General features: G+C 49.9%; 2 protein-coding genes across 4 annotated transcripts; one reads left to right on the top strand and one right to left on the bottom strand.

Annotated features, from left to right (window-relative positions):
- Positions 1-359: 359 nt before the first annotated feature.
- Positions 360-4,895, bottom strand: TUBB (tubulin beta class I). The gene is made up of 4 exons (XM_079933718.1): positions 4,651-4,895; positions 3,132-3,240; positions 2,749-2,859; positions 360-2,462 (listed from the first exon to the last, which is right to left on the bottom strand). Exons 1-4 carry the CDS (start codon positions 4,705-4,707, stop codon positions 1,405-1,407), a joined length of 1,335 nt encoding a protein of 444 aa, XP_079789844.1. The 5' UTR covers positions 4,708-4,895; the 3' UTR covers positions 360-1,404.
- Positions 4,896-6,396: 1,501 nt separating this feature from the next.
- On the top strand, positions 6,397-22,519 carry MDC1 (mediator of DNA damage checkpoint 1). 3 transcript variants are annotated; one of them, XM_079933383.1, is made up of 15 exons: positions 6,397-6,792; positions 9,454-9,595; positions 10,170-10,550; positions 10,636-10,705; positions 11,001-12,475; positions 12,988-13,053; positions 13,219-13,308; positions 13,690-13,911; positions 14,597-14,640; positions 15,137-17,470; positions 17,552-17,671; positions 17,804-17,986; positions 18,213-18,338; positions 18,437-18,547; positions 19,514-22,519. In XM_079933383.1, the coding sequence occupies exons 1-15, from the start codon at positions 6,772-6,774 to the stop codon at positions 19,679-19,681; spliced, it is 5,553 nt and encodes a 1,850-aa protein (XP_079789509.1). In that variant the 5' UTR covers positions 6,397-6,771; the 3' UTR covers positions 19,682-22,519. The 3 variants fall into 3 exon arrangements, with proteins under 3 accessions (XP_079789509.1, XP_079789507.1, XP_079789508.1); XM_079933381.1 differs by having other exon boundaries at positions 13,690-14,262; XM_079933382.1 differs by lacking the exon at positions 6,397-6,792 and adding an exon at positions 7,044-7,190 and having other exon boundaries at positions 13,690-14,262.
- Positions 22,520-22,834: the final 315 nt, after the last annotated feature.

Below are 22,834 nucleotides of genomic sequence, written 5' to 3'. Positions count from 1 at the left end.
AATCAGCGTTACCCATAACAGAAAGGAACCCTGGATGCACTGTGCATTTGAGATCCTTCTGGAGCACTGTTAAAAACAGACTGCTGGGGTCCAACCCATTCTGGTTCAGTACCTCTGGGCAGGATCGTTCAAGGGGATGCTGATCTTGCAACCACTTGACGTTCATCTCAGTTCCCTTTTCTGTCCCTAGATCCTGCATCTGGGCCTATACCTACCCCAGTTACTAAGACAGGTACAGGTGCTGGGTACCAGGGATTAAGGTGTAAGGATATTCTTCTCATTAGTTTATGGGAAGTAGAATGTATCATATAACTGAACTTGAGCCCCATGCCTCCACGAGCAATCTTTCCCTGAATGAGCACACATCTCACAACTTTTTTTTTCAATTCCCGTTTATTTTTGGCTCTTGGGGCAATGTCATCTTTTCAATATGAAAAAAAGCAGCAAGTTCAACACAATAGAAATCTGAAGTGTAGAATAGGACAAAACCAAGGGTAGGGGGGAAGGCAGTAGCAAAAGTAAGAGATGAGGTGTTGCCAAAGGATGGAGAGTGTCCTGCCCCCTCTCTGGGGAATGACATTTACGTGGTAGCACATAGCTTTCCATATAGGTACAGAAGGAGTGATAGTTATTTTTTTCCATAAGAAAAGATAGGGCTGGGGAGTGGCTTTCTGGAGGCTTAGAGACTAGTCTCCCTTGCTCCTCTTGACCCCCTTTTCTGACCAGGGGAAAGGAAGGAATCCAACATTACAAGGGAGGTAAAGTGGAAGAGGGGAGGATCCCCCCCTTGACAGGGTGGTGGCCAGAACCTTGCAAAGGAAATAGCTCAGGACAGAGCTTGGAGGGAGATTGAAAATGGATATAATACTGTTAACACCTCCCCAGAAGCTGAGAGGAGCAGAGAGCTACCTGGAAACTAGGACTTCAATAGCCTGGATGCCCCTCTCCAAAACCCCACCCCTTCCCAGTAGGGACTTCTACCTGCTGCTTCGTTTCCTTTCCCCTGGGCTACCACATGGGCCTAGGATGGCGGTCACCTATCCGGATTATCAGCACATGGTTCTGAATGGGATTTGATGAGACTCAGCTTCTTGAGAGTTTATCTTGAAAACAGAGAGGGAAATGTTAACTGGACAGATGGGAGGAGTGGGCACCAGAAGGAAATACAGGGTTACCCAGAATGGCAGAAATCTAGGTTCCCCAGAGTGGAAAGAGAGAGGAGACATTCAACAAACAACAGATATTTATTGAGCGCCTATTATGTGCCAGGCACTGTTCTAGAACCCCCCCCCCAAAAAGAAAAAAAAAGATAGGCAGAAAACGCAAATTCTGAGGGAGAGGAAAGGGGCGGCTGAGGAAGAAGGCAGAGGGGACTGAGAAGCCTGAGGTGGTGGGCACTCGGCCTTAGGCTTCCTCTTCGGCCTCCTCACCGAAATCCTCCTCCTCTTCTGCGGTGGCATCCTGGTACTGCTGGTACTCGGAGACGAGGTCGTTCATGTTGCTCTCAGCCTCAGTGAACTCCATCTCGTCCATGCCCTCACCTGTGTACCAGTGGAGGAAGGCCTTCCGGCGGAACATGGCAGTGAACTGCTCTGAGATGCGCTTGAACAGCTCCTGGATGGCTGTGCTGTTTCCAATGAAGGTGACCGCCATCTTGAGGCCACGGGGTGGGATGTCGCAGACGGCCGTCTTGACATTGTTGGGGATCCATTCCACGAAGTAGCTGCTGTTCTTGTTCTGCACGTTGAGCATCTGCTCATCGACCTCCTTCATGGACATCCGCCCACGGAAGACAGCAGCCACGGTGAGGTACCGGCCATGGCGGGGGTCACAGGCAGCCATCATGTTCTTGGCATCGAAGACCTGCTGGGTGAGCTCCGGCACAGTGAGGGCCCGATACTGCTGGCTTCCACGGCTGGTTAGAGGAGCAAAGCCAGGCATGAAAAAGTGGAGACGTGGGAAGGGCACCATGTTGACTGCCAGCTTGCGGAGGTCAGCATTGAGCTGGCCAGGGAAGCGAAGGCAGGTGGTGACACCACTCATGGTGGCCGAGACGAGGTGGTTCAGGTCCCCGTAGGTTGGCGTGGTCAGCTTGAGGGTGCGGAAGCAGATGTCGTAAAGGGCCTCGTTGTCAATGCAGTAGGTCTCATCAGTGTTCTCCACCAGCTGATGGACGGACAGGGTGGCATTGTAGGGCTCCACCACGGTGTCGGACACTTTGGGTGAGGGCACCACACTGAAGGTGTTCATGATGCGGTCAGGATACTCTTCACGGATCTTGCTGATGAGCAAGGTGCCCATTCCAGAGCCCGTGCCCCCGCCCAGCGAGTGGGTCAGCTGGAAGCCCTGCAGGCAGTCACAGCTCTCAGCCTCCTTCCGAACCACATCCAGGACCGAGTCGACCAGCTCGGCCCCCTCTGTATAGTGGCCCTTGGCCCAGTTGTTGCCTGCCCCAGACTGACCTGCAATGGGGTCAGAAGGCAAGCTTGGTTAGTAAAGTGTGGAAGATACATGGCCACATTTCTGCTTTTCAACTTTTGGAGTAATGCCAGTGGATGTATCTTCTCTCCCTCCCCTGTGGTACACCTGTCGCTCCCCCCCAGTTTACTATTTAAAGCAGTCACTACCTCTATCCTCCGTTAGATTTCAAAACACAGCCCTGTATAAGTTCTTCAGTACAATCATTTCCTAACTCTTGCTGCACCCAAATAACTTGAACAAGTATCTACTATTTTCTGTGTAACTCACCAAAAACAAAGTTGTCTGGTCTGAAGATCTGACCAAAAGGCCCTGAGCGAACAGAGTCCATGGTCCCGGGTTCTAGATCCACCAAGATAGCACGAGGAACATATTTGCCACCTACAGGGAATAAAGTAGCGTTGTAAAAACTGACCGACATATAGGTAAATATTTTGGGGCGGGGAGGCAGCCGGGGACCCAAACTTGTGATTCCAGGCACTGCCACCAGGTGGCAGCAGAGCCACTTTTGAGCCCCGATGGGGGAAATGAAGAAACGGCTCCAAAGGGAGAGAATGGATTCATTCAAAGGGGATAAAGGGTTTCCCAGGGAGGCAGAGACCCCAGAGAAGTGGGAGTGATGGGACCCGTGATTCACGGCCTCCTGCCCTCACCTGTGGCTTCATTGTAGTACACGGAGATGCGGTCCAGCTGCAGGTCGCTATCCCCATGATAGGTGCCGGTGGGGTCGATGCCATGTTCATCACTGATCACCTCCCAGAACTGCCGGGGGAGAGCAACGGGTCCTCAACAGCTCAGGTTCCAGCCAATTATACGCCCTCTACCGCCATTTTAATTTCAGATACGCCTGTGGCGGGCCCTCCCCTAGGGCCTGGCATTCCTTCTGCCTGCCACACCCTTCCCCTAAACACCTGCACACGCGGGAAAACTGCAGCTTTCACTGCTTGGGATGTGATGAGATGCTGTGGAAGGTCCCGGCGATCGCAGGCACCGAGGTGGGTAGATGGAGGCGGCCGACTTGCTCGGAGAAGCGCACCTCCCCGCCCCCCCCTCGCAGGGCACAAAGAGCTGGGGGCCGGAGAAAGGAGCCACTGCCGCAGGCGCCCACCCCGCCCGGCACGTGACCGCGGCGCAGGCGCGCGCCTAGGCGCCGACAAAGGAAGGCACCGCGCGTGGGCGGGGCCGGAGCGCAAATTCCGCGCGGTAAGGGCGGGACTTGGCTCGGGCTCGCGCGCCCCCAGCGGGCTGGCCCGGCCGCATTGTCCCAGCGCGCCAGGGCGCCCGGGTCCCGCCCTTCTGCTCTAACGTAGCAGCCGCGCTTCCTCCCCGCCCCTCCCCCGCTACACTGTAACCGCGCGCAAAGGAAAAAAAAAAGCCTCCCCCTTGGCCTCGGAATTTTATTTCTTCTCTAGCTTTTAATTTTAACCCCCTTGCTTTAAATGAGGTTTTTCTTCCTTTGTCCTACTCTTTGGCCCTGAGGAGCCCTTTTAAAAAAAGCACTCCCCCTTTCCCCTAGCTCTTTCTCCATATCTGTTCACGCCCTAAAAGGGTCTCGGTTAAGGGCAAATGAAAGAAACTGAAATTAGTCCAGCACATATTAGCCTTCCATGCACGAAAAACTGGGGGACCGCCCCTTGGGGATCGCGGGTGCCCGGAGACACCTATCTTTTGTAAAGGATATCGCGTACTGCAGCCCACCCTGGCGCATCGCGTCCCCCACATTTGGATCTGACCTCTCTGCAGCTGCCCGCCAGCCTCGCCCCTTCCCCCTCCGGCTCAGCCCTCCGAAGCCCCGCCAAAGGGGATGCACATGGGGAAAACCTCATCTCGCTTTGTCTCGGGCCGTTTCCGCATCTCCCTCGCTCCCGGGACCGTTAGCAGATGCCCTTTTTAAGTAAAATTTTACAGAAACTCGGTTTTCCCGCCCCCTAAACCTGAAGGGTGCTTTTAACAGCTTCCCCAAAATAAGCCTGCCAAGAAAAATTCCCCATTTTTCAAAAGCAAATCCCAGCTTTGCATAATACAAACGTGTATTATATATACATACAACTTTTAAGGGGTAAAGCCTGACTAAGAATGGAGGATGCGAATGTCCCACAGCCATTCGTCATAATTTACCTGGATTTTTTTCTTCTCAAAAATAAATATAGTCAAAAGGTTAAAAATCCTTACCTTGGCACCGATCTGATTGCCACACTGACCGGCCTGGATGTGCACGATTTCCCTCATTTTTAAAATTTATTGTAATCTTTTTGCTCGCCTCACAAGTGTGTACGGGGCAAGAAAATGATACGTAATTAGTTTTTCTCTGCTGCTGGTCGCAGGCTGGAAGGATGGGACGGGGCCCAGAGGTTGGAGCAGCGAGGTCCGAACTCGGCGGCAGGAAGGTTCTGAGAGGGAGAAAGGAGAGGGGAGGGCGCGGGAGGAAAGGCGGGCAGGGCGGGGCGCGCGTGCGCGGGGGCCGGGAGGCGGGAGAACGCGCCCCGCGAGGTGGTGGGGAGACAAAGCCTCACCGAGGCTGGCCCTGATTAGTCCGTGCTGGTCATGTATCAGACGTCCATTGGTCCCTGCTCGGCGGGACGAGCGCAGTCCTCCCTGGGAGTTGTAGTCCTCTATTGTTGTCCACGCTGCAAAATGAAAGAACAAATGGGTGGGTACTGGGTATGGGGGTTTTGGTTTGGGAGTTTTTAATGAAAAATGACCTTGCGCAAGGGTTCCTTCCTCTATGCCTGACTTTTCTGGTATAAAAAGAGAGTAGTTTACGGATACAGAAATTGGGAACCCGGGGGTGCCAGGCGTTGGAAGGTGGAGTGGGGGCACGCCCTGAAAGCTCCCCGCTGCGGTAGCTCTTGGGAAGACAGGACTGCTTAGCTCAGCGAAAACTGGGGAGAAATGCGGCATCCTGATCTGCTATCTAACAGCTGGTCCTTTGGTGACCCGAGGCATGAACTTCAGTAAACTGCTGCTCCCCCAGATACCTCAGGAAGAAGGAGGGGATTGCCCTCCTGCTATTTCCTTGGGAGTTTTCTAATGATAATGTTTAGAAACAAAATTGCAGCAAGGGCTTTTCAAGATAGAGAAGTAATTGTGTGAAGGGTATGTTCAAGAATAAGTTGAATGGTTTAGAGAAGTTGATAATGCCAGAAGTGTCTGTCCATGTGGGGGGTCTGGGCCCTAGAGCAGCGTTTAACACACTGTATTGTCCAGAGGAGAACTATGGGGTGAGGTACCTGATAGAATTTCAGTGTCTTCCAGCCTGCCTCTCTAGACACTGATGAAATCAGTGTTTTTTCAGTTCACTGATTTCCCTGACTAGGTGGCTGACCATTGCAACCTTCCAGGAGCCTCAGGATTGAAATAAAAGGGGTAGGGAGGTGATGGGGGAAAAACTGGATGAGCTGAAGTCTGAGTGGCATGTTTCATCTCAGGGATTAATTCAACTTGAGAGATACTAAGTGTCCACCAAACCAGGAGCTAGGGATACAAAAATGATTAAGAAGTAGCTCACTGTTCTCCAGGATCTTGCAATTTCATGAGAAGTGTATAAACAATAATTGAGTGTGGTAAGCACTGTGATAAAGGACATGTTATATCAAGGTCATCATTGTTAATTCACATTGGATTCAACACACATTTCTCAGTCGTTTTATAAATAAAAGAACAAGTTGTATAAGACCCGTCTACCCACTTAAAATAGAATGTTCATGTTTTACGGCATGATCACAATGAAAATAATTACGTATTTTGTGGTAGTGAAGAGAGTTCAGGATTTACAATTAGGGAACTGGTTTCAATTTGTCTCTACCTTACATTAGTTGTAGGCAAGTTATGGGCAGAGCTCCGATTCTTTCTATAAAACCTATTTCTGCCTATTGTAGTCAGAATGAAGTGAGATAAGAATGCAAAAGGTCTTCCTAAATTATTCATGTCTTAGTATGACATTTAATGAAATAAATGATATTTATCATCCTCGAACCCTTCAAAGAACTCGGTCAGCCTTCAAGATGGTTAACGGAACAGTTCTGTTTGCCTAGGGATCTTTACTCTTGGAGAATGACCTCAAAATGTCCATCAGGAATGTATTGTCAGAGAGGAAATGACATGACTTCAAGACGAGCTAACTCATAAGAAAATGACTTCCATTGCAATGAGTCCTCGAGCGCCACGCCTACGGGATATTTTCCAAACTGCAGCCTTCAGCCACGACTGCAACCCGCAATCCATTTTCATTTCTCATGAGTCAGCGGACTCCATGTCTGGGAGGACCGGGGAAGGACGCTCTGGCCGCACTAGATGCTTGGGGCGACGACTATGGTAAGCCCCTCTATCCGTCGCTGGCGTCCAGACTCTGTGGTCGCAATTTGGAAATCTGCGCGGGAAGTGGGCGGTGCGGTGAAGCGGCAGTGGGTTGTCCTCTGGAGCTGCCCAATCGAGGTGCGCTATTCTGTGCGCCTTCAGCGGCCTCTGATTACATCCTCAGCCAACTGATCTCAGCCTCCCCGGAGAAGCCGCCCCTTTGAGCTGTAAGGGGGCGGGGACGGGGCGGGGCTCTGGCTGTGCCTCCGAATTGGCGGCTTGCTCTGTCGGCGTGCAGCCGGGCTGTGAAAGACAGCGGCAGGAGCCAATCAGCGAATCGGCCCCCGCCCCGCTCAGGCACTCGCGCCACCCCGGTCGCGGCCGTTACTGGTGGCGCGCGCGGGGACTCAAAGTAGGTGAGTTCTGGGGGGCCTCGCCCAAGGCTCCCCGGGTGACATCTTGGTTTTCCCCGGTGGGCGGGAGGGGCGTGCCTTGGGTACGACTGGGCGGAGGATACTTGGAAATTTGCTGCTCGGATTATAATACTCATCCTTACCTGACGCTCCTCCCTGACCTTAGGTATGAAGACACAGGGAGCCGTTGGGCTAGGAGGGAACCCATGGGATGGAGGGAGATCAAAGGTGGTGGCCCATGGATTGGAGACGAGGGTCATGGGTACCAGCTGAGTTCGCCAGTCTTAAGAACGGAGTTAACACTATCTCCATGGAGGTGTCCTACTTTCCCAACCTGTCAACAGTTTCCGTTTAGAGTAGCATCTTTCATACTGTTTTGAGTTTTCATCTTATTTGTTCTTTAATCAGGAGGGCAGAGTTAATTTTACTTTTGGTTCAGGAATGTATCCCGAATACTTACAGCGGTACCAGGTGCGCAATAACTGTTGAATGAATATGATGGACCCTTGGGGAAAAGACACAGTTCTGCCTTGTCCAGTTCTCGGGGGGTGTGAGGCAGAAATGGAATGTAATAGTTACACTATGGTGAGAGCTATCAGGATAAGTACAAGTCCACCAACCACCGTGAAACACTTAGGAACATGGGGAACACCAGAAAGCAGAGAAGACTCCAGGCAAGGCTTTGCTGAGGTAGTGACATTTGAACTGAATTGTAAAGGATGGGTAGGATTTGGACCAGAAAACTATGAGCAAAGGGCTAAGGAGCTGACTAAGGCCTGCAGATGAAAGGGAGCAATGTGTTCAGAGACTGGGGAGAAGGTCCATGTGGCTGAATCATAGGCTTGGGTGAGGTGCGGGTGGGACATACATTTGAGGATATGAGGTTCTGATTGTGGAGGGTCTTGCTAAGGAGTTTAGATTTTATTTTATCCTATGGGCATGGAAATCCATCAAAGAATATTAAACAGAGGAGAGACATTATCTGGGTGGTCCTGGACAAATTCCTTAATCCATCTGTATTGCAGTTTCTTTATCTGAGAAATAGAAAGTAATAATAAGGAATTCCCTGGCGCTCCAGTGGTTAGGACTCCATGCTTCCACTGCAGGGGCCAGGGGTTTGATCCCTGGTCGAGGAACTAAGATCCCACATGCCATGCTGCGTGTCCAAAAGGAAAACAACCAAAAAAAAAAAGTAATAATAATAGTTTACAGGGTTCTTGTGATAATTAAATAAGTCAGTGAATATAAAGTATTTAGAGCAGTGCTTGACACCTACCAAGCCTCTCTTTTGGCTGTTATGATTTTTTGCAGTTTAGTCTGATCACACTGAGATGATCTGATAAAGTGTAAAAAGCATGGGCTTTGCAGCCAGAAGCACATTTATTCCTACCCTTTTCATTTACCTGCTATGTTATCCTGATTGAATATTTTTAGCCTTAGTGTCCTAAACGCCTGCCTCATGGCTACTATGCCTGATACATAGTTGGTGTTTGGCAAAAGTTATCCCAATAGTGGATAGTGAAATCAATTTAGTGGATTGCAAATCGGCGTTTAAAGAATTGAGAAGAGAAAAAAACAGAATGACAACTATCAGAGTGTTGTAAAAAGGCTTAACATTGTTTCTCAAAACATTTGTCTATAAATAAGCATGTGGGGTTTGGTTTTTTTTTTTTAAGATTTATTTATTTATTATTATTTATTTAATTTTGGCTGTGTCGGGTCTTAGTTGCAGCATGCGGGATCTTCACTGAGGCATGCGGGATCTTTCATTGCGGTGCCGGAGCTTCTCTCTAGTTGTACTGTGTGGGTTTTCTCTTCTCTAGTTGTGGCGCGCAGGCTCCAGGGCACGTGGGCTCTGTAGTTTGTGGCACGCAGGCTCTCTAGTTGAGGCGCCCGAGCTTAGTAGTTGTGGCACACAGGTTTAGTTGCCCCGCGACATGTGGGATCTTAGTTCCCTGATCAGGGATCGAACCTGAGTCCCCTGCGTTGGGAGGCAGATTCTTTACCACTGGACCACCAGGGAAGTCCCAAGCATGTGTTTTTGTATGTATTTCTGTACTGGGGACTCTATAATATTTATTTCTTATTCCGTATCATGGTCAAAGATATTTCTTAAATGCTTCAGAAGAATAACAACAGAATGACTGGCAGAAGGGGAAGCATCAGCCTCCGTAGCTATCCAGGTTTACAGCAGTTAGCAGTCTCCTCTCTGAGGCTGTGTGTGTGACCCACTGAAAGAGGTGATAATAATGTGTTTTTTCCTCAGATCATGGAAGACACCCAGGTTATTAACTGGGAAGTTGAACAAGAGGAGGAGGTTGAAGAGAGACCCAGTGAATCTTTGGGGTGTAGCCTGGAGCCCCTTGGGCGACTGCGTATCTTCAGTAGTTCCTATGGACCAGAAAAAGGTCAGGGGTTATTGGGTGCTGAAGTACTGGTATTTCTTTTTCTTTTTTTTTTTTTAGGCCTCTTATTTCTGTGGCGAGGTAATTGGAGGCTTGCAAGCTTAGATATGCATCTGGGAGATCTGAAAAAAGGTTTTACTGGGAATGGAGAAGAGGGGGCTGATTGATCTGATTGCTCCAGGCAAGTGCCCTGGACTCAATGGGGTGCCTTTACTTTGGTAGGAGAAGATGAAGAGATTCAGATAAAAATCCAGTGAGGTCTGGAAATGGGTGGTGGTGATGTTTTGCACAACAATGTGAATGTACTTAACGTCACTGAACTGTACACTGAAAAGTTGGCTGAATGGTAAATTTTATGTATATTTTACAATAGAAAATAATCCAGTGTGGATGGATGGGGTATTGATTATGAATAATGCATTGCATATATTCTTTATTAGCTAGTTATCCTGGGGCCTTTTATTTTTCTAATGCATGGGGGGACCTTGACTGAGTAGTGAGGTACTTAACAGGAACATTTTCCTAATAGAAGGTCAGGACTCTGGCCTTGGAACCCATATACCTCTCTAATTCTTAGATTTCCCACTATACCTTGGGAAGAATGTGGTAGGCCGAATGCCTGATTGCTCTGTGGCCCTGCCCTATTCATCTATCTCCAAACAACATGCGGTGATTGAAATCTTGGCCTGGGACAAGGCGCCTGTCCTCCGGGATTGTGGAAGCCTCAATGGTACTCAAATCCTGAGGCCTCCTAAGGTCCTGGGCCCTGGGGTGAGTCATCGTTTGAGGGACCGGGAGTTGATTCTCTTTGCTGACTTGCCCTGCCAGTACCATCGCTTGGATGTCCCCCTGCCCTTTGTCTCCCGGGGCCCTCTAACTATAGAGGAGACACCCAGGGTACAGGGAGGAACTCAACCCCACAGGCTTCTGTTGGCTGAGGACTCAGAGGAAGAAGTAGGTAAGTTTGTGTATTGGGAGGGCGGGTGAGGAGATGGGGATCGTGAGTGTAAAACTGTCAACTTACTCCTTTCTACAACTGACAGATTCTCTTTCTGAAAAGTGTGTGGTGAAAGGACCAAGGACCTCCTTTTTGGCAACAGTAGTTCCAGAGAGGTGAGTGCCAAAGGGCCAGACACCTGAGTCCTCTAAAGGAGGAGGAATCAGGGGCTGGAGGATCCATCTCTACGAGAACTTATTACCATGAAAGTCCGGGCTGGGGAACTACACATACTCATTCAATCAACTGAATTTTTATTGAGCACCTCTGATGTGCCAAGTAAAAAACTAACTGCTGGAGATAGAAAAGAAAATACTACCTCATGTCTGCCCTCAAGGAGCTCCTGGCTGAGTGGGGCATCCCTTCTGGGGAAATAGATTCTATAGACTCTCTCTTCTCTTCCCTTCACAGCGATGAAGAGGGACCTTCCTCTGCCCTGGATGTCCCTGGGCCACCTTTTGCCTTCAACTTGAACAGTGACACAGATGAGGAAGAAAGTCAGCAACCAGGAGCAGGGGAGGGCTCCTCAGCTGCCAGAAGAGTCACCGCTGCAGAGACAGAACAGCCTAAACCTGTCACGACTGGAATCCAGCTTGAAAAGGATCAGTGTTCAGTGAAGGAGAAGAACAATGACACGAAAGTTGAGAGGAGCGCGAGGAGTAGGGTGGTTCCAGTTGGAGTGACTCTGGAGAGGAGCCAGCCTGCTGGGGAGGACAGTGACACAGATGTGGACGATGAGAACGGGCCTCTGAGAAGGCTCACTGGGGTCCATCTGGAAAGGGCCCAGCCTTGTGGCTTCATAGACAGTGATACTGATGTGGAAGAAGAGGGGATCCCTGCAACCCCAGCTGTAGTTCCTGTGAGGAAGAGGCACATCTTCCATGAAGTTGGTACAGAGAGTCCTCGGGCACCTGGCGTGGCACATCAGCAGGAGAGCCCGGCTGGTAGTGATACAGATATAGAGGAGGGGGAGGCCCCCCTGACTGTCCCTCTGGACAAAAGCCGAGCCTCCGTCGTGATCGATAGCAATACAGATGACAAGGAAGAAGTCTCAGCAGCGCTCACGCTGGCACATCTAAGAGAGAGCCGGGCCGTTGCGTGGAACAGAGATCCAGATGCAGAAGACGATAGGGCCCAACCGGTGGCCCTTCTGGAGCAAAGCCAAGCCTCTGCTGGGAGAGATAGTGACACAGACGTGAAGGAAAAGGGGCTCCCAGTGGAGAAGACAGGAACTGTTCCCAGGCGTCACACAGGCAAGGCATATTCAGAAAAGAGTCATCCTCCTCTCAGGGACAGTGATACAGAGGTGGCGGAAGAGAAGAGCTCACCAGGGTTCCACCTGGAGAGAAGCCAAGCCTCTGCCACAGTGCATATCAACACACAAGTGGTGGAGGAAGTCCCACCACGGCCAGCTGTTATACTTCTGGAGAAGCATCAAGTACCTGTAGCATGGACACATCAAACAGATGTGGAAGCTGAAGGAGGCCCAGCAAAGCTGCCTGTGGTGTATCCAGAAGAAGCCCAGCCTCCTCTCGCTGGGGACTGTGACCCAGATGCGGAGGAGAACACATCCTTAGCAGCCTCAGCAGTGGCAGATGTAAGAAAGAGCCAGCTTCAGGCAGAAGAAGATACTGGGACAGAGTGGGCTGTAGCCGTTCTTGAACAGGGCAGGGCTTTTATGGCTGGGGCCCAGGGTGGGTCACCCGCGGCCCAAGTGGAGCAGGACCTTCTCCCTGTCTCAAGGAATAACATAGCAGATCTGGTGGTGGACACAGGCACTCCAGGGGAACCCACCCAGCCACAGAGACAGGGGGCCCAGACCCCCACAGAAAGGGAGAGAGAACCACATGTGGATAGGACCATGGACTCTGGAGACAACCACGATGGTTAGTGCTGGCCTTTCTTCCTCCCTTAACCCCTGCAATAAAGAATGCTTCTAGGGTATCTTAGTTCATTTGAGCTGCTATAACAAAATACCATAGACTGGGTAGCTTATAAACAACAGAAGTTTATTTTTCACACTTCTAAAGCCTGGGAAGTCCAAGATACCAGCAGATTCAGTGTCTGGTGAGGCCCCGCTTCCTTCTTCATAGGCAGCCATCTTCTCACTATGTCCTCACGTGGCAGAAGGGCCCAAGGAAGCTCTCTGGAGTGTCTTTTATAAGGGGACTGATCCCATTCACACGGGCTCCACCCTCATGACCTAATCACCTCCCAGAAGCCCCACCTCCTAATACCCTCACATTGGAAATTAGGTTTCAATGTAAGAATTTTGGGGGAGACACAGAGATTCAGTCTATTGCATGGTGTTGGGGCTGAGGAGGGAATAGTAGAGTAAAAGGAAGGAGTTACGGGTCAGCTGTGATTTTTTAATTATCCTATATTCCTCCCCCACCAGATTCTGAAGATCTGGACCTGCAAGCTACCCAGTGCTTTGTGGAGAGAGAGAATCAGAGCCTGGAAGGTGAGGACATCTGTATCATGTGGATACTGGTACAAACAGGAGCTTGGAGATCAGACTGGTAGTCCTTGAAGTGTGTGAAAGCTAGGACGGTCAGGGTGGGAAACTAAGAATGGGACCCTGGAGTTCTGTGGAGCAGTGCTCAGGCCATGCTTTCTTGTGCAACAGTCCCCAGCATGGAGGATGAACCCACCCAGGCCTTCCTGTTTACTCTGCCCCAAGAGCCTGGCCCTTCCCGTTGCAGCTTCCAGGCCACAGGTATAAGAAACTCTCCCCTCCTCTGTGTCCCGAACTTGGCATCCTTATTTCCCCCTCTACACGTTTCTTTTATATTCCTTGACGTTTTGCTGATGTTCCTCCATCTCCTCAGAAAAAAAATGCCATATTAAGTCAGACCCATAGAGCAACTAGTCTAGCATAAGTTTTTAAGAGGCTACTGAGAGAACTTTTATATGAAGGTTTGGGCTTACTTTTTGAGACAAATGTTAAATGTTATGACTATCTTCCTTACTCCCAGCTTTCCTTTAATAACCCATTTAAATTTATTATGCATGAATTTGTCTTCATCTTTTCTCAAGCTATTATCTTTTCAACCTACACTCCTCCCTCTTCTCTCTCTCTCTCTCACTCTGCTTTCAGGTTCCTTGGATGAGCCATGGGAGGTCTTGGCTACACAGCCATTCTGTCCGAGAGAGTCTGAAGCCTCTGAGACCCAGCCCATTGCCACCCACATTGAAGCCCATGCATCTTGCCCCTCTCCACCTACGGCAGCACCACAAGAGCAACATCCAGAGAGTCCAGTTCATGCAGAGCCACTGGGGATTCAAGGCAGAGGGATGCAGACTGTGGAGGAAGACATGGGTACACCAAGAGAGACAGCAGAGAGGGTGACCCCTGAGAGAGGGCCATTGGAGAGGGAAACTGAGAAACTGCCCTCGGAAGGAGAGAGGGAAGATGTGATGGGAGAGGAAGAATCAACGAGGGGGATACAGGACAGAGAACAAAAACAGGTGTTAGCTAGAGATACTCAGAAACAAGAGTCTGACAAAAAAGTAAAAAGTGCAAGTACTGAAAGGGATACGGAGAGTTTGAAGGTAGAAATTGAGACACCCGAGGAAATACAAGAGAAAGAGAGAGAAAAGCAGACTCTTACAAGAGAAATATTTGACAGAGAAGCAGAGAAACCAGTAGCAGAGAGAGAGTGTGAGGCAGGTGGGTTACAAGGGAAGGTACCCAAAGTGATGCTGGACAGAGGCCCACAGACAGGGGAGACAGAGGCGGGGGGCCAGGACCAGAAAGGCCAGGCCTCAGGTTCGACACCAGAGCCTGGAGCGGGGGCGGGAGACCTTCAGGGACTTGCTTCAGACCCCATAGCTTCTGGGAGCCAGTCAGGTGGAGGAAGGGGTGCCCCAGTGAGCCCCAGGAGGCAGCAGAGAGGTAAGTGAAGGTAGAGGGGAGCCTAAGGTGGTACACAGCCCTCATGATAATCAACCGCTAAGTGACTGACTGCTTAGACCTCAGCTACTTGCCTTTCCCTTCTGTCTAGGCTACTTGAATTGCAAGATGCCACCTGCTGAGAAGGCTTCCAGGGTGAGAGCTGCTTTCTGTACCGACCTCCCCACTCCACAGGTCATCTCTGCAATCTCCTCCACTGCCCCTTCCCCTGACCTTGCTTTCATTTACTCCTTTCCCCATACGTTTAACTTTTCTTCCATTTTCACTGCTCCTTAGTTGGCTTCTTGGTTGGCTCCTTAGTTGGCTTCTATCCGTTTACTTTGACACCTGTTGTTTTCCATATCTGTTCCCCAAGTTCTGTCTCCCTCCCTGACTCAGAAAGCTCCTTTTTCAAGCCCCTTTCCTCTTTCTCCTAACCGTCCTCTTTATTAGCGTCATCCATACATGGAGAATGCTGTACTGGCATTCTGGGGAGAGGTCTCTGGGAAGGAGGGAATTCCCAGTCTAATGGAACAGACAGAAAGAGAGATGCCACGAGTACACTCTATAAACAAGGATCAAGAACAGTATCCAAGTCCTGTCTCTCTTCTCTCTGTCTCCTCCTCCCTCACTGGCTTCCATTTCTCCCCAGGGTGATCAGGAATCCCCAGATGCTTGTCGGCCTCCTGCACTGCAGGAGGCTTCAGCGCCTCTCCAAAACCCCCTCATCTCTCAGAGCCAGAAACATCCTGCCCCTCAGTCCCTCCTTTCGCCCTCTCCACCTCCTTTAGAACCGCCCATTCCCAGGACCAGACAAAATGAGAGTCAGGAAGCTCTGGAGACTCCCTTTTCCTCAGAGCTGGACTCTCTTCACCCAAAACCCAAAGTCAAGCCCCAAGGGTCCTCTCCAGTTTCTTCTGTACCCCTTGAGCCCCACCCTACCGCCTCCACAGACCAGCTTGTCACCCCCAAGCCCACATCTCGGGCCACTCGGGGCAGGACACTTAGGTCCTCTGTCAAAACCCCTGAACAAAATGTCTCCACAGCCCCTGAGCTCCAGGCTTCTGCCCACACAGACCAGGCTGTCACCCCCAAACCCACATCTCGGGCCACTCGGGGCAGGACACAGAGGGCTTCTGTCAAGACTCCCAAACCAGTTATCTCCACAGCCCCTGAGCCCCAGCCTTCCACTCCCACAGACCAGCCTGTCACCCCCAAACCCACATCTCGGGCCACTCGGGGCAGGACACAGAGGGCTTCTGTCAAGACTCCCAAACCAGTTATCGCCACAGCCCCTGCGCCCCAGCCTTCCACTCCCACAGACCAGCCTGTCACCCCCGAACCCACATCTCAGGCCACTCGGGGCCGGACACAGAGGGCTTCTGTCAAGGCTCCCGAACCAGTTATCTCCACAGCCCCTGAGCCCCAGCCTTCCACTCCCACAGACCAGCCTGTCACCCCCAAACCCACATCTCGGGCCACTCGGGGCAGGACACAGAGGGCTTCTGTCAAGACTCCCGAACCAGTTATCTCCACAGCCCCTGAGCCCCAGCCTTCCACTCCCACAGACCCGCCTGTCACCCCCAAACCCACATCTCGGGCCACTCGGGACAGGACACAGAGGGCTTCTGTCAAGACTCCCGAACCAGTTATCTCCACAGCCCCTGAGCCCCAGCCTTCCACTCCCACAGACCAACCTGTCACCCCCAAACCCACATCTCGGGCCACTTGGGGCAGGACACAAAGGGCTTCTGTCAAGGCTCCCGAACCAGTTATCTCCACAGCCCCTGAGCCCCAGCCTTCCACTCCCACAGACCAGCCTGTCACCCCCAAACCCACATCTCGGGCCACTCGGGGCAGGACACAGAGGGCTTCTGTCAAGACTCCCGAACCAGTTATTGCCACAGCCCCTGCGCCCCAGCCTTCCACTCCCACAGACCAGCCTGTCACCCCCAAACCCACATCTCAGGCCACTCGGGGCAGGACACAGAGGGCTTCTGTCAAGACTCCCGAACCAGTTATCTCCACAGCCCCTGAGCCCCAGCCTTCCACTCCCACAGACCAGCCTGTCACCCCCAAACCCACATCTCAGGCCACTCGGGGCAGGACACTTAGGTCCTCTGTCAAAACCCCTGAACAAAATGTCCCCACAGCCCCTGAGCTCCAGCCTTCTGCCCACACAGACCAGCCTGTCACCCCCAAACCCACATCTCGGGTCCCTCAGGGCAGGACACTTAGGTCATCTGCTAAGGCCCCTGAACCAGTTGTCCCCATAACTCCTGAGCCCCAGCCTTCCACCTCTAAAGACCAGTCTCTCACCCCTGAGCCCACATCTCAGGCCACTCGGGGCAGGACACAAAGGTCCTCTGTCAAGACATCCCAGCCAACTGAACCCACAGCTCCTGACCTTGAACCTTCGTCCCCCACAGAGCAGCCTGTCACCCCCAAAGTCATAGCTCAGGGTGGTCAGAGCAGGACACTAAGGTCTTCTACAGTAAGTGCTGTGCCAGTTCCTACCACCCCTGAATCCCACTCTCCAGTGCCCACAGGAGAGCCTGTTCCCCCTGAGCCCATCCCTGAAGCCAATTGCAGCAGGAGGCCAAGGGCCACTAGGAAACATGGGTCTCTCACAGCTCACGTTCATGAACCCTACTCTGCACCCTCCGAACCTAACTCCCAGTCTTCAAGGAACCAGAGACGAGGGGCAGTGAGAGCAGCCGAGTCCCTTAGCACCATTCCTGAGCCTGCCTTTGCCCAGCTTCCCGAGGCACCCACTCGTGCTCCCCAGATCCCAAAGGGGGAGGCAGCAGATAGATCTGGCTTCACCCCAGAGCCCCAGCCTGAGGCCTCTCAAAATCGCAAGAGGCCTTTAGCTACTGCGGACTCACCTCCACTTCAAAAACGGCTCCAAAGAGAAGCTCCCCAGAAGACAGCATTCCTCAAGGAAGAAGAAGAAAATCCTGCAGCGAAGCTGAGGAAGGAAGAGGTGAGGAGGGGGCTGGAGTCACCTAGTTTGGAAAGAGCTTGGGGGCTTGGAAACTCCCACCAAGTTCTCTCTCAACCCCAGGATGTAGTGATTCCAGGACCAGGCAAGAGAAAGAGAGAGCAGACAGAGGAGGAGCCCCGGGAAATACCAAGCCGCAGCCTGCGACGGACCAAACCTCTCCAAGAGTCCACGGCCCCCAAAGTAGGAGAGAAGGGCCCTGGGGCTTTGTGGGAGATGGAGATGTGGTAGGACGGGAGGAGACCCAGCGGATTTGGGAGCCGGGTGCCGATGGCGCTGGCTGCCATGACCAGCTCTGGCTAACCCCCTTCACAGGTGCTCTTCACAGGCGTGGTGGATGCTCATGGAGAGCGGGCAGTGCTGGCCCTGGGGGGCAGTCTGGCCAGCTCAGTGGCTGAGGCTTCCCACCTGGTGACAGATCGGATCCGCCGGACAGTCAAGTTCCTGTGTGCCCTGGGGCGGGGCATCCCCATCCTCTCCCTGGACTGGCTGCGCCAGGTGAGAGGCCAGGAGATGATGACAGACCCGTAGAGATAGTGGTGGGAGAAGGCTGCTCACATGGGTCTGTAGAAAGCGGTGGGAGGAACGTGGGTACAGGAAGACGAGGTTAGTGAAGCAGAAGGCTTAATTCTGAAAACATTTCGTGAGCTCCCTGTAAACACTAGAAAGAAGAGCTGGGTGAAGGGCTGGGCTGAGCTTTGATGCTGACTGTTACCGTCCTTAGTCCCACAAGGCAGGTTGCTTCTTGCCCCCGGCTGAATATGTGGTGGCTGATCCTGAGCAGGAGAAGAACTTTGGCTTCAGCCTTCGGGAGGCCCTGAGCCGGGCTCGGGAGCGAAGGCTGCTGGAGGTGAGAGGCCATCTTCTGCCCCACACTTCAGCTGTTGCCCAGCGGTCCACGGCCTCTCAGTGCATCATCTACTGTCTCCACCGTTCTCTTCCTCCTAGGGCTACGAGATTCACGTGACCCCAGGAGTCCAGCCACCACCACCTCAGATGGGAGAGATCATCAGCTGCTGTGGAGGCACCGTCCTACCCAGCATGCCCCGGTCCTATAAGGTAGGGGTGGTGTGTTCAGGATCTGGTGAGGTGGTAGTTAGAGAGGTGGCTGGAATGGGAACAGGTTAGAGGGAAAATGGAGGTACAGATGGGAACACGGAGTAGTGAGAGGCTGGGGGAAGACCTCTGGTATAGAGAGGGATAGAGAAGGAAGAGGTCTGCTGATACCAAATGGACTTATTTTTATTTTTGTATATACAATTTTTTGAAATATACACAAAGGGAGAGGGAATATGTAGCGAACTTCCATATACCAATCACTCAGATTCAACAGGTTAATTTAGATTTTGCTGCATTTGCTCTATTCCTTTTTTTTTCCCTTTTTCTTTCATTTTCTTTGCTGAAATTTTTAAGGGAAACTGCAAAGGTCATTATTATTTTTTCTTACATATTTAAAATATACATCTCTAAGAAATATGTACATTTCTTACATAATCACATGCCGTTATTGGTCAATAACAAAATTAACAATTGTTTCCTGGTCACTTCGTCTTACTCCATTAATCAAATTTCTCGAGTCATCTGAAAATGTCTTTTTACAGTTCAAATCAGGACTCAAACAAGGTCCATGTATCCCCACAATTGCGCTGTATCTCTTAATTTTCTTTTACTCTAGAGCATACCCCCCAACCCACCTAGCCTTTTTCCTGCCATTGACTTCTTGCAGAAACTAGGTCACTTGTCCTTTAGAATGTTCCACAGTCTGGATTTTTCTGTTTGCTCCCTTGTTGTGTCATTTATCTTGTTTTCCTATCTTTTATATTTCCTGTAAATCGTAGTTAACTTTAAAAGGTTGAACAAATTCAGGTTCAACTTTTGTGGCAAGAGTTCTTCATAGACAGTGTGTGTCATATGGCTTCCCGTCAGGAGGTACTGTTTTTGTGCTGCTAAGACTGATTAGTGGGTCCCGAACCTATTTCTAGGATTCTTTTTCACCCCTGGCTTTCTGTTTTCTCTTTCTTCCAGCCTCAGAGAGTTGTGATCACATGTTCCCAGGACTTCCCTCGATGTGCCATTCCATTTCGGGTTGGGCTGCCCATCCTCTCACCTGAGTTCCTGCTCACAGGAGTACTAAAGCAGGAAGCCAAGCCAGAGGCCTTTGTCCTCTCCAGTTTGGAAGTGTCATCCACCTGAAAACCCCACCCCAGTATGCTTTTCCTCCCAGACCAATATATAAAGTGTTAGAAATATTTGGAAGAAAGAACTTAGGGCTTTAGAAAGGATTGGGGTGTACTGATCTGATTTGTCTTGGAACATGGGTGGGGCTGAAAAGCTTGCTGGTAAACAAACACAGGGAGATTGGGAGCCACAGTTTTCTTAAATGGCCTCTTAAAGTCGGCCAATCCCGTGCTCAGATATCTTAAGTCGCCGCTCACATTTAGCCGGACTGATGTGCTTATTGCTGTATGGCGCGCACAGTGTCCTGCTTCCTGTTTGGAAACCATTTGTTTCTCCTCTTCTTTTCTTACTGGGATTCTTACCCTGCAAAAGATAGTGGAAACAATTTTAGTGTCCAGAACTTGAAAGAATGCTTGGAGTGAGTAAATTTGAGGGTGGAGTTATGGAATGCTACTAAAATATTTTCCCCTCTCCTTGCCCCATCTCGTTAGAAGCATCCTTTAGCTTTGACGTTGAGCAAATCTCTGCCCTTTTTTTTTTTCCTGGCCTGCTTTTCCAGTATTTATAAAGTTAGCTTAGGCTTAACCTCTGTGATAAATAAATATTCACTATGTGCCTTATGGTATAGTACAGTTTTATTTTGTAAATTTTAGAAGTTGGTTGATTACAAGGATGTAGAGAAATTGGAACCCATCTACATTGCTCATGGGAATGTAAAATGATTCATCCACTGTGATAAGCAGTTTGACAGCTTCTCAAAAAGGTAATTATAGAATTACCATATGACGCAGCAATTCTACTCATAGGTATATAGCCAAAAGAATTAAAACAGATGTTCAGACAAATACTTGTATACAAATGTTCACATCAACACTTTCACAAGAGCCGAAAGATGAAAACACCACAAATGTTCATCAGCAGATGAATGGATAAACAAGTTGTGGCATATCCATACAATGGAATATTATTCAGCCATAAAAGGGGATGAGGTACTAATTGTGCTACGGTGTTTTGAGGATGAATCTCAAAAGCATTATGCTAAGTAAAAGAAGCCAGACACAAAAGGTCACATTGTATGACTCCACCTGTAGGAAATACACAGAATAGGTAAATCCATTGAGACAGTAGATGGTGGTTGGCAGGGCTGGCAGGGAGAGGAAATGGGGAATGACCGCCTAATGGGTGCAGGGTTTTATTTTGGGGTGAAGAGAAAATGCTTTGGAACTAGACAGAGGTGGTGGTTGCACACATTATGAATGTACTAAATGACACTGGACTGTTCTCTTTAAAGTGGTTAATTTCATGTTATGTGAATTTCACTTCAATTTAAAAAAATACTGATTAGTTTTGGGCACTTTTCTGCAGGTAAGTTATACTTAAGTTTGGAAAACTTTGGTGTAGTAGAAACAGCATGAGCTTTGCCAAACACTGTGCTGGCTTTTAGACATACCTGATCTCACAATATATATTAAGCATAGCCATAGTGGGTGTGGCACACAGTAGGACCCAGATAAATATTAGTCCCCTTGCACTGCTCAAAGCCTTGTACTTTGTGAAGCTGCCTGTGTCCTTGAGGTCCACTGGATTCCTTACAGTACCTGCTGTCTCTATAGCCCCACTTAGCGCTCATGTGCACACCCACTTCATGACTGGTACAATTTAAGTGCCCCGATTTAAATTTCTAGAGAAGAGAGATCTTTTCTTACACTTCCAATGAACCCTACAGCTCATAGCACATTGTGTAATAAATGTCTCTGTCAATCAGGATCCTAAGAGGAAACTATGGCACAGTCAAATTAGGATAATTTGGAGAGAGTTTAATGAAGTGAAAATTATAAGTAGGCCGAGTGTAGAGAAATCACTAAGAATATTGCCAGTACCCACAGCTCTGTTGTGGCCACCTGTAAACCCAAAAGGTTGAGAGGAGGGAACAGTTACATAGAAAGGCTTCCCTCAAATGCTGTGATTTTCTTTGATGTAGTCCATTCAGGACAACTTCCTGAGGCAGAAAGCAGGATGGAGAGTGAATCAGGAGGGAAAACATAATGATGTCTGGTACAGTATAAAACAGCACTGATTCAGAGGAGAATGGGAATACTAAGCCTCCGGGAGGGGAAGGAATGTAGAGCCTGTGGGATGCTGTTTGGCAATTTTGTCATCCCTGAGCCCACAGGACTAGCAGCTCCTTAATTCTTATCTTGGGAAATTTTCTTGATCTCTTTAGGCCTATGTTTCTTCTACCTATTAGCTGAGGGAATTAGCTTCATGATCTCTAAGTTCCTTACTATGGTCATAGCTACTGTGACCAGGTCCTTAGCTACATGATCTTTAATGGAGAAAAACCTTACTTTACTTTGATTTTTAGATGTGAATGTTAGTCTTGTAGGTATTACAAACAGGTCTGTAGGGAAAATTTTGGACAAAAGATCTTAGTGCTTTCTGACTAGTAAGTGGAGTCTAATATGAGGTTGTATAGGTAGTTAATTATCACAAGCTTGGATAAAATTAACATACTACAAAGTTTACAACTGTAATAAAGTTTTCTATCACAAATATTTTAACATATTGTTACTCTCATGTTTACAAAGTAACAGCCTTTGGCATTAATAGAACAAATCTTTCAGTGTTACAGACAAGTTCTCTCCCCTTAGCAAGTGGAGAGGCAACAAACCAGCTTTATAATAAATTACAGACTAAGCGTTTGTGGTAAAATAGTCACTCTTTTTCATCTAACAAGCTGTAATGGATGATTCAGAGCTTTGGGTTCTCCGCCTGGGTCAACAGTCTTCCGTTCTCTCACCGTTCATTATTAAAGTGTTAGCTGAGGCTTTGTAACCTCTGACTCTGGCTGTTTTCTAGTCAAAGCTGTTAAAGGAAGAGGGGATCATAATGCCGTTTCTGCAAGAACCCTGCAAGAGAAGAACTGTCTTCGTTTTAGATGCGAAAACTAGCCCAGCTGCGATTCAAACCACGTGCATGACTGAACAACCGCTGCCCTTCTCACCTCTCACTTGGGATTCTAACATTCCCTTCTGTGACGCGGAGATCGCAGACCGGGGAAAGGCACTTAAGGATCAGCCCTGAAGCTCTGTGAGAGAGAGCCGCGCGCGCCGGCCGGAAGCCTGGGCGTCGGTGCGCGGGAGCCCCGCCCTCCTGGGCAGGGTCCCA

This window comes from Stenella coeruleoalba (assembly GCF_951394435.1).
Source record: "Stenella coeruleoalba genome assembly, chromosome: 10".
Taxonomy (NCBI): domain Eukaryota; kingdom Metazoa; phylum Chordata; class Mammalia; order Artiodactyla; family Delphinidae; genus Stenella; species Stenella coeruleoalba.
Note: the sequence above shows the minus strand (reverse complement) of the source record. Positions and strands in the feature narration are given on the sequence as shown.

What these genes read in the sequence shown, in the direction of transcription:
- TUBB (XM_079933718.1), bottom strand. Translation starts at nt 4,707, where the DNA reads ATGAGGGAAATCGTGCACATCCAGGCCGGTCAGTGTGGCAATCAGATC. An exon ending in GCAATCAGATCGGTGCCAAG is followed by an intron (nt 3,241 to 4,650) that starts GTAAGGATTTTT and finishes CTCCCCCGGCAG; the next exon opens with TTCTGGGAGGTGATCAGTGA. An exon ending in GTACTACAATGAAGCCACAG is followed by an intron (nt 2,860 to 3,131) that starts GTGAGGGCAGGA and finishes TATTCCCTGTAG; the next exon opens with GTGGCAAATATGTTCCTCGT.
- MDC1 (XM_079933381.1), top strand. Translation starts at nt 6,772, where the DNA reads ATGCTTGGGGCGACGACTATG. An exon ending in TTGCAGCTTCCAGGCCACAG is followed by an intron (nt 13,309 to 13,689) that starts GTATAAGAAACT and finishes CTCTGCTTTCAG; the next exon opens with GTTCCTTGGATGAGCCATGG. An exon ending in AAGAGTCCACGGCCCCCAAA is followed by an intron (nt 17,672 to 17,803) that starts GTAGGAGAGAAG and finishes CCCCCTTCACAG; the next exon opens with GTGCTCTTCACAGGCGTGGT.